At 37.8% G+C, this 16,503-nt stretch overlaps 1 protein-coding gene across 1 annotated transcript in view; it reads left to right on the top strand.

Moving 5' to 3' along the window:
• The first annotated feature begins 1,547 nt into the window (after positions 1 to 1,547).
• LOC149249093 (RNA-binding (RRM/RBD/RNP motifs) family protein) overlaps positions 1,548 to 16,503 on the top strand; it is a 187,966-nt gene continuing 173,010 nt past the window's right edge. Inside the window, exon 1 of the mRNA XM_089456168.1 lies at positions 1,548 to 1,782. Coding sequence (XP_089312294.1) covers positions 1,685 to 1,782 — 98 coding nt within the window. The 5' untranslated portion in view covers positions 1,548 to 1,684. The remainder of the gene's footprint in view (positions 1,783 to 16,503) is intronic.

Below are 16,503 nucleotides of genomic sequence, written 5' to 3'. Positions count from 1 at the left end.
TGGCAAGCTAGACCTTCTACTCCCTTAACATTGCTTGTCCATTAGTATTGTTGCAATCAGTCCTTTAGGCACTCTCGATCTACCTGTTTTCTTCTCTCATGGTGCCCTTTTTAATCCTCAACACAATCCATAACTTGTAATGATCCTTCCTTTGGGGAGGAGCCAAACTTGAAAAAAACTGGGCTCTAGTCACATGGGATAAATTACATAAGCCTAAACTTCGTGGTGGGCTCGGTTTGAGAGATCTCTCCATCACGACAATAATATCAGGAGCCACAATATGGTGGCATTAGTTGTAAGGAGGCTAAGACTTATGGAAGCTCATTTGGAAGCACAAGTATGCCACTCGAATCTCTCCTCAACATCTCATATGTACTTCCTTTTCAGCAAATGGGATCCTCTATATGGAATGTGGCAAAAAAATGGATGCATCTGATCCAACAACATTGTTTATAGGAGATACAAGATGATGAGTTAACCTTATTCTAAGACAACTCTTAGCAACAACTTCCCAAATTTTAAGATCATGATGAGTTAAATATGCTTAGTCAAGTCATGTAATCACAAGGTAAACATAGAGTGAAGGACTATTGGCAATCACATCACAACACCTCCATGTAGAGGCAATGGCTAGCTCCAGAAGAGTGACATCCCAAATTGCTGGAAAGCCAAGGTAGCTCATTTGGTCCTTAATGCCGACCATACAAGGGGTATACATAATCAATACATATATACAACATATATCTACTGACAGATCAAATTTGTCTTGAGAAAAGCCTTGGTAGATTGAGCTCAAGAGCACTGTCACCCTGTCTCGAAATCATGCACAATGTTTCCTAATGGTAATGGACTATACGCTCACAATTGAACAATAATTAGGACCTCCCCCCGATCTTGATTGCTCTCCCAGTAGCGATAAGGAGCCCATACATGTCGAAGCTACGTACTTCTAAAAATAGATAGACATGTGCAACTGCCATTTTACTTTATGTTCTCTTGTTTTAGCACCATATTGAAAATTTTTCGCAATGATAATCTAGACTATTCAACTACTTTATATTTTATAGTAAAATTTTATTTTATTTTTGCAATTTTGGAAAAATTGAAATTTTATGTATGATTTAGTTTTTTTAATAATAAACCACAAAAACTTCTCAAAATTATTCAACTATTTTATATTTTATAATAAAACTTTATTTGACCTTTTAGAATTTTAGAGAAATTGAAATTTGATGTATAATTTAATTTTTTTAATAGTAAACCACACACTTCTCATATTTAAGGTATAAATCTTTAATATTAAGCCTATTTTATATTTTATAATAAAACTTTATTTGACATTTTGAAATTTTATGTATGATTTAGTTTTTTTTAATAGTAAACCACACAAACTTCTTATTTCTCATATTTAAGGAATAAATCTTTAATATTAGGTAATTGACCATAGGAGACATTAATAAGACAATCTTCTCTTGAAAAAATTATTGAAACAAAATCTTATCTTTAAAAGAAAGAGAATAGAGAAAAAAGCGCTTAGCCAACTTACAAGATCATCCTAAAAGCCACATCGGGTAACTTTGATTTATTATTTATCGATTCCCACCATTGCCCGAACTTCGACGGAGCCGTTGCGAAGAAATGGTTCTTCCCACCACGACCATCATCACAGCATTTTGAAAAATAAATGAACTCAGACGATCAAATGTCTAGCTCCGTGGCAGGTTCCAGGGTCGAGGGCGATCCTCCTGCAGTGCGTGTGTACACCGTCTGCGATGAATCAAGGTTCCATTCATTTCACTTCAGTTTTAGAATATCAATTATCCTCTGAACTTGTCTATAGATGCATATACATTTAAGCCTCAGTGATGCGAAGCGAATCGTTAATTTGATTCACAAGGGGAACTGTGATTAGCTTTCTTTTCTTATCCTCTGATTTTTTATTTTCAGAAACCCCCTATGTATGAATTAATAAATTGTGTGGGGGATGTTGAATATTTTTGCCGATTTTACAAAATTAGTCATGTTGCGAGGGGCAGTTGCTTAGATTAGAGAGCTTGTTACACCCGCCTAAACTAGGTTGCTTAATGGTAGCTTACTCTATTAGAGAGTGCAATGGTTTTGTTTTATGTATAATTATTAATTTAAGAAGACTAATCACCAGGGTCAGTGACCTAGTCTGTCTTTCATATGATTTGAACACTTGGATACCTGGTGAGAATTTCACCTGTTGAATCTTGGACTACACGTGTGGGGCTGGGTTATTGTTCATGGTATTTCTTTTTTGTTTGAAGTGCTTCTAGAAACACTCCCCAAGGAGCTGCACCACATATAGCAGACTTTCTTTGACTTATGTGCAGGTCTGATTGTTGCGGATTCCGTCGAAATTGCTTGGCACTTGCACCCGACCTCAACCCATTGAAATTGACAAATAATATGCACCGGGCATCATTGTTTAAATGCTGTATATACACCGTTGTATCTAAATATTGTATATCCCAATTTATATCTGATGGTGGATATCCTGTCCTATATAGCATTTAGTGTACTGCTGTAGGATGCATATTGTTTGCGATTGAATTTCATACCACTTGGATGGTGCAGGTCATCTGCGAGAATGGAATGCTGTGGTGGATGGCTTCATTTCCATTGAAGCAATGTCCCGTTAGAATTGACAATAGATTATACATAGAAGCAAGCCCTTTAGCTTTGCAGCAAAATTACCCACAGGTTAATCGACCACTTTAGCTTCACATGGTGAAGTTTGTTACAAAAATTTGCAGGTCTTCCCAATAAACCTCTGATAATATAGTATTGAATCTAGGTTAGGGTTCGACAAAGCTTGAACCAGCTGTACCTCGAAAGATTATTGCAGGCTATTCTGGTATCCCGGAGATTGAGTTTGGTTGTGATAATGAGCATTTACGCTTTTTTGCACGAGGCCGATGCTTCCATGTGTCATAATTTAACAGCTCAAAGCTTGGTACTTGCATGGAAAGATAGAAACCATTTTGATGTGTAACAGTTGCTTTAATCTTGCACTTTATGATATCAATAGATATAAATCAGCATAATTTAACTGTTGTTCGAATAGGTGTATGAGTAAAGAAAGAAGGCATTTGCAGTTATACATTGACCAAGAAAAGAATATAACTAACAGGAAAACTGAATGCAAACACACAAGTAATAACACAGGATTTACGTGGTAAAACCCTGACAGAGTGTCAAGGAAACATCCATGGGGCAAGTAACATCAATAATGATTCTCCATACAATAGTTTGGGCATTCATCAGTTTTATATGAGCCTCCTCAGTTACATAACTGATGCTTCGGTATAAAACTAACTTGTTAATAATTAATACATTTTACCCAAATTTACATAATTAGTTGTCAAACTTCCAACAAACTCCACCTTGACAACAATTTTCCTAATCCCTTGCCCATGCCCATTCATCATCTTTTCTACAAGCCAAGAGAAGCTAAACACCATCGCAGCTTCTCTACTGTAACTGGCTTTGTGAATATGTCTGCACAATTCTCTCGTGTATGGACCTTTTGAAGAGCTACTTTTCCGCCATCGATCACATGTCTCAGAAAATGATACCTTACATCAATGTGCTTGGTTCTGCTGTGATAAGCAGGATTTGTAGCCAAATGAATAGCACTTTGACTGTCACAAAGTACATTCACTTTCTCCTGCGTCCTTCCAATCTCATCAAGTAGACCCTTTAACCAGATTGCTTCTTTACTGGCATCTGAAGCAGCTATATATTCTGCTTCGGTAGTGGACAATGCAATTGTCTCTTGAAGCTTTGACATCCAACTAATTGCTCCACTTGCAAGAGTAAAGACATAACCTGTAGTAGATTTTCTTTCGTCCAAATCACCTGCATAATCAGCATCTACATATCCGCAAACTGATCCTTCACTACCACTAAAGATGATGCAATGGTCACTTGTGCCTCTTAGATATCGAAGGTCCCATTTCATTGCTCGCCAATGTTCTTCACCTGGATTTGCCATGACCTGCTGACAACTCCAACTGCTTGTGAAATGTCAGGTCTTGTAGATACTATCGCATACATTAAGTTGCCTACAGCATTTGCATATGGTACATGAGACATATACTGCTTTTCTTCATCAGTTCTAGGACTCAAAACCGAAGAAAGCTTAAAATGGGAAGCTAATGGAACATTAACAGGTTTCACATTGTTCATACAAAACTTTTCAAGTACTTTCTCCACATACTTCTGTTGTGATAACCAAAGCTTACCATTTTTTCTGTCTCTGTGTATCTCCATGCCCAAGATATGTTTTGTTGCTCCAAGATCCTTCATATCAAACGTCCTAGAAAGTTGAGCCTTTAACCTGTTGATCTCTTCCATGCTTTTGCTTGCAATAAGCATATCGTCAACATACAAAGCTAAGATAATGAATATGCCATTGAAACTTTTGAAGCATACACAATGATCATACTCACTTCTAATAAAGTTCTGGCTCACTATGAAGGAATCAAACTTCTTGTACCATTGTCTGGGAGACTGCCTCAGACCATACGATGATTTCTTGAGCTTGCAAACTAATCTCCTGCTGCGACCTTGTACAAAACCTTCTGTTTGTTCCATATACATCTCTTCATTCAAATCACCATGTAGAAAAGCTGTTTTAACATCTAACTGTTCTAACACAGGTTAAGTAATGCAGTTAGTGCCAACACAGTACGAATAGAAACAAGTTTTACAACTGGTGAAAAAATCTCATGAAAGTCGATACCTTCAACCTGAGAATACCCTTTTGCTACCAGCCTCGCCTATAGCTTTCGATACTTCCATCAACTTTCCGCTTCAGTTTGAAGACCCACTTGCATCCAACAACACTTCTCCCTTCAGGAAGTTCTACAAGATCCCAGATATTGTTCTTGGCTAAGGAATCCATTTCTTCTTTCATAGCAGTTTTCCATTTTTTCGCTATCTGTATCATCTACTGCTTCTTGATAACAAGAAGGTTCCCCATCTTCAATAATCAAAGCAAAAGATGAAGCAGAATCTTCATACCTTTTGGGAGTTTTTCTTTCCCTTGTAGACCTTCTTAGAGTGACTGGTTGTTGAACTGGTTCAGAAACTTCAACAGCTTCCTTTGTATCTTCAACACCTTTTTCTCCAGAAGTCTCTCCTTCCTTTTGACTGTCACCGAAAGGTCTAGCCTCCAACTGAACTTGTTGATTTGGCGATACCTGTTCCTGTTCAATTCTTTCAACATTTGATTTTAAAAGAGAAGATTCATCAAATGTTACATCTCTACTAATGACTATCTTCCGCAATGTAGGATCCCACAACCTGTATCCTTTCACTACATAGTCATACCCAACAAAGACATAACATTTCGATTTTGGATCTAATTTTGAACGTTGATTTTTAGGAATAAGAGAATAAGCATCACAACCAAATATCCTTAAATGTGAATAATCACAAGACTGACCTATCCAAACTTCTTCAGGAATTTTACAATTAATTGCTACTGAAGGTGATCTGTTAACTAAATAACAAGCAATGGATACTGCTTCTGCGCACAACTCCTTTTGCAAGTTAGCATTGCTGATCATGCTTCTGGCTCTTTCCATAAGAGTCCGATTCATACGTTCAACGACACCATTTTGTTGAGGATTATAAACAACAGTTTTGTGTCTAATAATTCCCTCATCCTTACAGTATTGTTCGAATTCTATTGAAGTGAATTCACCACCATTGTGAGTTCTTAAACATTTAATTGATTTTCCTGTTCTTTTCTCTACCATTGCTTTAAATTGTTTAAAGACATTGAATACATCAGCTTTCCTTTTTAGCATAAAGACCCAAACTTTACGTAAGAAATCATCAATAAACGTTAAAGAATATAAAGCACCTCCATATGATACAACAGGAGATGGTCCCCACAGATCAGAATGAATATAGTCTAAAATATCTTTACTATTATGATTTCTAGTTTTAAATCTCTGTTTACACTGTTTTCCATACACACAATGTTTACAGAAATCTAACTTCAAAGATTTCAGGTCGGGAAGAGATTTACGTTTCATCAATATCTGAAGACCTTTCTCGCTCATGTGACCCAATCGCTGATGCCATATACGAGTACCTGCTTCTTCCTTTTCTGACGCAACCGCTGCTTCACTGACCTGAGTACTTCCTTTGAGTCTGTAAAGATTTCCGACCTTTTCTGCTTTCATAACAACTAGGGCGCCTTTAAAGACTTTCAGCACGCCATTCTGACCTGTAAACTTATAACCATCCGAATCCAAAACTCCCAAAGAAATCAATTTTTTCTTCAAATCAGGTACATGTCTAACACTAGTTAATGTTCTAACTGTGTTATCATACATCTTAATCCTGATATTTCCCATCCCAACAGTCTGACATGATACATTATTACCCATAAACACAGAACTACCATTTACATTTTCATACGAAGTAAACCAATTTCTGTGTGGACACATGTGATGAGAAGCACCAGAGTCTAACAACCAGCTTTCTAAACCCTGAGAGACATTACATTTAGGTGAAGTTTCATCTATCATACATAATTCTTCAGCAGATAAAACTTTGTCTATCATACCTGAATCGACCTGATTTGCTTCCTTCTTCGGGTTATCAGATTCCTTTCGTTTCCAACAGTCTTTCTTCAGGTGTCCAATTTTATTGCAGTGGCAACATTTTGCCTTACACTTCTTTCCCTTTGATTTAGATCTGGAAGACCCCCTTGTTCTTTTCTCCTCTTTCCTTTGAGCATCCTCTAGCTACCATGGCTTCTGATGCAGCTGTTTCGGTATTGGATTTCCTTCGTACTTCTTCAGACAAGAGAGCTCCCCCAACTGATTCAAATTTCAAAGAATCGGCGATGCTCAAGCTGATTGAAGTTACGAAGTGGTCCCATGATTTGGGCAAAGAACACAACAAGGTTATAGCTTTGTCTTCTTCCTGAATTTTAACTTCCATATCTGTTAATTGGCATATGAGTGTCTTAAAAACATTCAAATGTTTTGCAACTTTTGAACCCTCCTTCATTCGAAGACTATACAGTTGTCTTTTCAGATAAATTCTATTGGTTAACGACTTTGTCATATAGAGTTTTTCCAGTTTTTTCCATAAACCTGAAGTTGCTCTCTCTTCAACAATGTTGAAGAGAACTTCATCCGTCAGACATAACCTGATGGTACTAAGAGCTCGGGCATCCAAGTCCTCCCAGTCCGAATCATTCATGGTTGCAGGCTTCTTAGTTGCCCAATCCAATGCCTAGCAGATCCCTAACTTTCAGTTTCCAAAGAGCAAAATTGCTCTTGCCGGTGAATTTCTCCACCTCGAATTTTGCATTCGACATCTTGGCCATTTTTTTCTACTAGGGTTTCAGTCTTTCAACTAGGGTTTATTTTTTTGTTTCCCTTTCTTAAAAAAACACTCTTTGTACTAAAAAAAAATCCCCTTTTTCAAACAACAAAAACAACCCTTCAACAGATTTTTCTTTCAAATTAATGAAAAAACCCTTGTTTTTCTTTGATTTTCTTCCCTCCAAATTCAAATTTCTGGAAAAAAAATTTCTTGGATTTCTTTGATTTTCTTCCCTCCAAATTCAAATTTCTGGAAAAAAATTTCTTGGAAAAAATTTCTCTCAAATTTAGGAAAAATTACCCGGATCCACAAGCTAGGCCTCTGGCAGCACTTCTGGCAGCACGCAGCAGAGGGCACTCCAGTTTTGCTCGACGAGGGACAGTGAGCAGCTTCCTTGACCAGCACCACAGGCAGCTTCCTTGCACGACTGAGCCTTCACGCAGGCACCTTCACGCTCCTTATGTAGAGACAACAGCAGCTTCCTTGCTCCTTATGCAGAGACAACAACAGCTTCCTGACCTTCACGTAGAGACAACAACAGCCTTCACGCAGGCACTTTTACGCAGCAAAGGCAGGGACTCTCACGCAGAGATAGGCAGCGTACTCCTCCTCAAACGCAAACGCAGAGAAAAAAAACGCCTCCCCACAGATAACACACGCAGAGGAACTTCTCCTCCTCAACCCAGATGGCCTCCTCACGTAGATGGCTCCTCCTCACGCAGTCAACGCAAAAAAAAAAAAAAAAACACGCCTCTGCGTGCTGTCACGCTCTGATCCAACGCAGGTTGCCCTCTTTTTTTTTTCTCCACAGGCAGATGGCAGATTGCTCACTCAAACTCAACTAACTTGCTCTGATGCCATTTGTTGTTCGAATAGGTGAATGAGTAAAGAAAGAAGGCATTTGCAGTTATACATTGACCAAGAAAAGAATATAACTAACAGGAAAACTGAATGCAAACACACAAGTAATAACACAGGATTTACGTGGTAAAACCCTGACAGAGTGTCAAGGAAACATCCACGGGGCAAGGGATTGGAATCTCTATTCAATCAATAATGATTCTCCATACAATAGTTTGGGCATTCATCAGTTTTATATGAGCCTCCTCAGTTACATAACCGATGCTTCGGTATAAAACTAACTTGTTAATAATTAATACATTTTACCCAAATTTACATAATTAGTTGTCAAACTTCCAACATTAACTATGTACGTCTATAAATTAACTTATATTATCAAACACCACAAGCAAGTACATAGGTTGGAATTCTCAAAGTTGGTTGTCAAAGCTCTAATTGGGAAAACCTTGACCATCTTTGTAGCTATAATCTATGATGAAAAGAATGTAAAGCAAATGAGCTCCATTTCCACCTTGTGCTTGTGAGTTTTTGAGTGGTTATGCCAACTGACATATTACCAAAGGTTCTTCCTTTAGTCATGCTTCACAAATTTGAAGGTATAAAGTGTTGCAGTCAAGCTGATTTCGCAATAATGTCCAATACCATTAGAATATCTCTAAAATGTCAGTAACTAATTGACCTACATTACGATCAGGATTGTTACCTCTCAGTGCACTGATGAACTCAGCTATCACTTTCTAGGTTTTTATGATTAAAATGAATGCAAAAATGCCATGTAAAAAAATATTGTGCTGTTTAAACTTTACTCCAATGTTGCGAAATCGTGATCGGGATTAAATCGGTGAGGGTTTGAAATCGGAAAAAAATCAGTAAAAACGACAAAAAAAATAAAATAAAAATCAAGTTTTTTTGAAAAAATCGGGATTTAATCCCAATTTTTTCAAAATGAAAAAATCAGTGAATTAATCACGCGATATTATCAGGAAAATGAAAAAATCGCGATTTTTTGATGTTATCGCGATAAAATCACGATTTTCGCAACATTGATTTACTCCATGTGGCATAATTGATCACTCATTGTTGGTCTTAGGAACACTTGGGACCCTGTACATGGTCAATGACACACATCGATGATTATATGGAGATGCAATCATGGATGGATAAGGAAGCTCAAATGCCCCTCTAGGTTCTATAGAATGTTCACATGCATATCTAGGTCTTTAGGCAATTCACAAACTTTTTAAGGGCTGACGTGCAATAATGCAATTCTCATACTTGTTAGGGACTTGCAACAACTCATGTCTTCACCCAAAAGGCATCATCTCAATGGCATTAGCTAAAACTAGGGTTATTAGCTAGTACCATGACTAACACTGATATTGATGTAGCAACACCACAAAAAAATAATTGTTGAGTAATATCTATATCTCAAACTAGCTAAAATAATAAATACCAACCATATTCGCAATCAAGGTCATTAACTACGAGATCTGATTGCATAGAATGGGTTTGGAATTTGAATTGAGCCTTATACACAATTGTAAATGATGAAGGCTAGGGCAATCTTTTATTCAAGATATGCAGGTATATTGATACAAAAGCATAGATGTTCAAGTCAATTTATGCAAATGCTAATGTTTATTATCCAGATATGATTTGACCTTGAGAACAGTGGAAGGTAAATAGTCTTTATCTCTACCTTTTTTCTTTTTGAATACCTAGAGTCTTAAACCATTATACCAACTACAATATTCTAAAGATCTGGATATAATTTGACCTTGAGAAGAGTGCAAGGTAAATAGTCTTTATTTCTACCTTTTTTCTTTTTGGATACCTAGAGTCTTAAACCATTATACTAACTACAATATTCTAAAGATTCTTTCCTTATTAAGTTTTATAAATGTCAAGTTATATATCCTTGCGATCAACTTAGTATAATCACATGGAACACTAATATAATAGCTTCTAGTGTCAAAATCACACTAGCTTTCAGCACAGCAAATAACTCAACAAACGTAAGCTGAGATATTATAATCAAATGAAATTAGAAGGCCATATACAAAATAATGGAGCTAGTCTTTTCAAGGAGGGATGTATGGCATAAGCAATGCCCATTGTTGGTCTTGAGAAAGCCAAGGAGCCCATACATGATTGACAATGTACTCGATTAACATCCAACCATATATACAGAAAATCTTGAGTACGCTTTAAAGGCTTACAGGTTACAAGCAATGACATTCTTATCCAAGTCTTAAAGGAGGTAAACAAGGTTTTCAAAGACTTATAGGTTCTGAAGTAGAATTGCTATAACTGTTAAGCATTTGGCCTCACGTCAATGATCAAACTACTTTATGGTCTCCAATTAAAATTTATATAAATTGAGATAAAAAAATATGAAGACAACTGATGTTTTTAATTAGGGGCATTAGCCCTTGTCTCTCACAAGTTTCCACCATACTTTTCAAATAGGCATTATGTACTTCATGGTAAATGTTTAGGGATTGGATTATGATTCATGCGCCATGTGCATCCATAACAATGTAAAAACATAGAAGCATATAAATAGTTTATAACACAACTGCAACATGAGTTGTCAGTAGAAGACATGCTCTGTACACTTTAGTTTTCAATCAAAGTTTTATGGCTAAAACAAAAAAGAGATCTAAAACCCAATCTTAAACCGACAATATATTCAAGAGATGGATAAAACATCACAGGGAACTGTTTTTTTGTGGAAACTTGCAAAGCCTTTGACACTCGAGCTGTGCTACGTGAGCATTTAATTTTCACTTTTATTCAAAGAAGAGAATGCCTTCATAGAAGACAGCAAGATTGTTATTTCCTAAAATAAGTGCCTTGAGTTGTTGAGATTATAAGGGCCAACAAAAAAATAGATGGAATCAAATTCCATCCAAATTCTGAAGTTTAATTTTCACTTTTATTCAAAGAAGAGAATGTCTTCATAGAGAGAGCAAGATTGTTATTTCCTCAAATAAGTGCCTTGAGTTGTTGAGATTATAAGGGTCAACAAGAGAATTGATGGAATCAAATCTCATCGAAATTCTGAAGTAGCCTCTTATAAGTGCACTAGAGAGAGAGAGCATGCGAAAGCTAAGCACAAGTTGCTGAAAACAGAAACGCCTGAGTGCACCCAGCAGAAAATGAAAATCACAAGAGAACACCAAAATTTAAGTCCCTAGCACATTACACAACTCAAGTGAGGTGTCCTCCCAAGAGTGGGTTATGGCCCACATAACAAGAGTGCAGTCCCCACAGGGTTATCAAGCCAACATATCAAGTTTGACCATCTCAGCCTTAACCATAAACCTAATATATTATAAATAACAGTAAAATATGGCCTTAGCCATAATTACAAGTGCATAATGATACATAGGAATGGGTGGTGACTACATGTACATATTACACATAATTCCAATAGCCTCTCTTGAGCTGAATAGGGGGCCATAGAGAGAAGTCATTACGATTGAAGATTACAAACATACTCCCCCCCTTAAAGTTGAGAAATGGGCCATATCACTCCCTTGAAGTCTGCATAACTTCTTCATAGTGCAATCAAGAGTATCGACAATTGAGACTGAGCTTTATAGATATTTACGTGGGAGATGTCGTAGTTAGGTAGGGACATTAGAAAAATGATTAAAAATGGCCCATGGTGGAGAAGATTCCTATTTATAGTGCTTAAATGGGCCAGCAAGAAACTAGTCAAATAGGTAGGGCATTTTCCCCAAGAAAGGGTTATGGGCCCACTATCAAAGTTGGATTGGTCAGCCTTAGTGACAACCTAGTAATGTAATAATTAAATACAATATGGCCTTGGCCCACAACCTCGTAATGTAATAAATGAACAAATATGGCCTTAGCCATGATTGCAAGTGCATTTATGATGCATATGAACGGGTTGTGGCCACTTGTATAGATTACACAATTTCCAACACCTCCATCTAATTTTAACATGAGATCATATAAAGAAGTAACATCCCTTGAATGCCATATCTCCTAAATTAGTACAATTTCACATGCCAATGAAGATTGCCTTTGGTAGAGGTATAGTGAAGTTGATGTTGGTGCATTGGATTGCTGGAATTGACCAAGCATAGACCCCATCTAGAGACCTAATAGGTTTAAGGTACAAAGAGTGGTCCCAGTTATCTTGGAATTTGAGGTGGCAAAATATATTAAAACCCAATAGAGACCAACATATCATAATGTGGAAACTTGAAAGTAGAGATTCATTGTAATGGATTTAGACTCAACCTTAGAAGAATTTGTAAGAACTAAGAAGTAAGGTAAAGTATCTTTGCGGACCTATGACTAGAAGCCCAACCAAAGAAGGTTAGTGAGCATGTAGCACCGCCACGTGAACAAGTGGTCACAGGTCCACACATTTTACTATGAACTAAACACTAAGATGTAGTATTACAATATACTAAAGTATCCATTGTAAACACACAAACTCTAGAAAAAAGGAATGCCTCCAAATGTGGTGGAGTTGATATGAACACCTTTTGAAACCAACAGGGCCCAATACGCGAAGAGCATTGTCATATGTGCATTGTAAGAAGAATCATCAATAAGAAGTAGAGGAAATGATCCAAGTGGATTGTGAACAAAAACTCCATCAAAGATAAATTTCGTACTAGAAGGATCATATAGTATCGATAAGATAAGATAAGATAAGATAATTTTATTAATGTCCAACAAATTACCATAAAAGTATGTCAATCGGAATATTACCCACCAAAATGGGTAACCCCATCGATGAACTTTTTCTCATTTATTTGATAGCCAGTTGGATAGCCAACAACCCCTGAGAACCCCTATTTGATGATGATATGCCGTGTGCCTTTGCCATTTGCATCAACCACATGCCTCTCCCCATTTGGCATTTTCACTTGATGAAGGTGGGATGCTATTCAAAAGGTACGTTGATCATTTCAATCTAATGCTTATACTTGTTTGTTTTGGGCATTTAGTATGGATAAAGGGGTGATTTGGAAGATTGATTGATCTTGGTTGTAAATCTGTTCTCTCACCTTACCAGGGGGTTCATATTTAGCCCTAGTTCGGTGGGACCTCCCTTGAGGCCTTAGGGTTATAGGAGGGGCACTACACCATACTTGACATTTTCTATCACACATTACAAGTCCCATATGCCACCTCCATTCTTTGGGTCTAACTTGTCATTAGTTCATTGGGATTTGACACCTTCATGTCCACATTCCTTGAGTAGAGCCAAAAAACATTGCCTTAGAGGTTGATGCAGCGAAAAGAATGAAAAAGCATATCATGGCCATAACAAAAGAAAAAGATGAAAATCAAAATGCAAAAAATGGCTTGGACAAAAGTTAGCACGTGGGCAAAAGCCTAGCATGAGATCTACCTTCCTCATTAGCCATTACCCAGTGCTTGAGCACATGATGCCCCTTCACATCAAAAGCCCTTGCATGTCCCAACCTTGATGAGTGATGAACTGTCTTATCTTAAGGGGTAATATAAAATTCTACATCATAAAGAGCAAGCTCTAACCCTTGAGCTATGCACTATAATACAAAAGCATTATCAAGAAGAAGTAAAAGGCACACTAGAAGGGTGGAAAACGCAAGTTGAGCAGGTAACTCATGCCTCCACGATTGCTTCCTCCTTACATTCATACACTTAGGATGTGGACTCCTAATCTGCTGGTCCCCTTGACCATGGCACTTGGCCATGAAGCCTTTTCCCCCCATTGTCATACATTTACACTAACACTTATTGATTGAGGGGTTGGCCTTGGAAATGTCACTTCCCTTTGAAGGTTGGAATCACCTAATGGGTTGACCATTAGCCACCTCTATCAAGGTAGGGAACACCTTTACGGGACTTGGTCTAGTTAGATATTAGAAGGTGATCCTTGTTTGAAGTATTAATATGCCCTTAACATCCAAGTTTGGTCCACTTAGATGCTCATATGATCTTAGTCTTTGATGGATGGTTGCTTTCACTTGAGTTCATGTTGTTTTTGTCAGGTGGTCCACATCAACCTAGGCCTTGAGGGCACCCACTACACAGGTACCCAGGCCCCTTTAGAGAGATAGATGGCATATCAAATGCAACATAGAGAGAGTTGAGCTTCCTGATGACTTGAGCATATGTTACATGACCCAGAGCACCCTCAGGACCTAGGATGTCGATCTGCTTTGACTCGACATAGAGGATTCTTGATGATGGCATCACTGGACCCAACATGTCCCCAAGTTGGCCTTGACATACCCTGATGGGTAGGACTTGATTCAAAGGTTAGATGAGGATGGCCTCCCATTAAGAGACGAGGGAGGGCTTGTTGCACTTGGAGAAGCCCTAATGCTAGAGAGAGGAGACCTTGTTTTGACAGTTGGAGACCTTTGGAGATGACATGAGGGAACCCCAACTAGACTTAGGACCCTAGAGGAGTATTTGAGGTGGACTTGGGCTATATGACACTTTTTCATACCTCGTCACACCATGGCATGGCATTTGGAGCCCTAAAGGGGCATGATGTCAACATTTCTTGAGATTACAACTCACACATGTGGGCAATTATGGCTTATTTTGTCACTTAGCTGGTGGGTTGGCTTGTAACCCAAGGTTATCCCTAAAGAATGTGTGACAATCTCTTGAATGAATCTTCATGTTAAGCTCTCTTCGATGACTTTATCCCCTCATAACATGATAATTAAGGTTTTGAAAACTAGGGTTTTTCTTGCTCTCACTCCATACTAGAGTTTGATTTTTCCACTAGTAGATCTCCCTTTAGACTCCATCGCCCAATGATTAAGCACTAGTCATCCACATAGGTGATCACACCATAGAAAATATCTTAAAACTTATTTTTCTCTCTTTCTTATATTTTCGACCTTTTGCCTCAAGGTCTTGCAGGTCTTGTGAGGGGAGCTCACAAGACAAGAGATAGACCAAGGCAAAACAATATGAGGTGTGGTCCACTATCACCACAACCACTACCTCCTGCTCTTCTGTGGACTTTCACTGCTAGGGAGGCTTCCCTATGTTAGGTCACCTAAAGGATCTATCAAGGACAAGGGATAGGGTGACAAGATAGGCTTAAGGAGGGATGCTCTACTTAAGGATAGGGCTCGAATAGCACAAGAAGGCAATTCACACCCTCTTATAGGCATAATTAGGACACATGACCTAGGGCATGAAAATAAGCAAGGTTAATAGGACTACCTATGATCACAAGGCCAAGAAAAGGCTTCTAATAGATGTATACCTTCAACTTATGGAACAAGAAGCCTTTCATAAGCACCAAGTTGAAGCCTAGGGCAAGCTAGGGCTTTTCTAGGGCAAAAGCTACCTAGGACAAGGGACATTTGCCCTAAAATTGAGAAATTGGCCATAGGAATGATTTGATTTTGAGGTAAATACTTCACCTCCATTTGTTGAATCCCTCTAATAAGGAATATTTCAAACCCTATTTGAGAAATGTGCCCTAGCCCTAGTTAGTGACTTACCTTAAGAGGTAAAAAATAAGGTTTTAGAGGAGAAAGGTGAAATTTAAGATGAGTTTCAAGGTGATCAACCATGTAACAAAAGGGCAATGCCTTGACCTTGGGTGATGGAGTCTAGGGGATAGTTAAAGATGACTAAACCTTGGCAAATGAGTAAGGGAATATGAAACCCTAGTTTCACTTTTATGGGGGAGCAAAGTCACTGGGGAGAGCTAGTGGAAAGATTCACCCATGGGATTGTCATTCACATTCTATAAGTGGGAATGCATGCAATACTATCATCAATAGTCCATAGAATAATTTTCAACGATAAATTTGCACGTAGAAACCCTAGATAATCAACCATTCCATACACTAGCCACAAAACACAAAGATTTATCAAATGGGACATCTACAAAATGGAATGCATAAACAAGTCCTTTATTGCTCCATATTGACATCTCCAAAGACAAAGAATAGCTCCATTAGTAAAAATTCACCATATATCACGTCTCCACAAGATACAAGTCACAATTCAGCTAGGTTGAATTCTTTAATAGGGCCAAAATATTCACAAATGATATTGATGAAATGAAATGAGCCTATCCTCTATTTATATGAGGATTATGTCACTTAATTATGATTTACAAAGCCCCCAAAACAAGTTTGATTGCTAATTGAGCTCGGGTTGCTAGCCAACCCATTAACAACATTAAAGTATGCGTAATTTGCCCACATGTGTGAGTTGTAGCTTCTCAAATGCTAACATCCATTATAA

This window comes from Pinus tabuliformis, chromosome 7 (genome assembly GCF_031772625.1).
Source record: "Pinus tabuliformis cultivar Carrire ecotype Pingquan chromosome 7, CPIR1, whole genome shotgun sequence".
NCBI lineage: Eukaryota > Viridiplantae > Streptophyta > Pinopsida > Pinales > Pinaceae > Pinus > Pinus tabuliformis.
The sequence above is the reverse complement of the archived record's forward strand: the minus strand, read 5'-3'. Positions and strand labels throughout refer to the sequence as shown.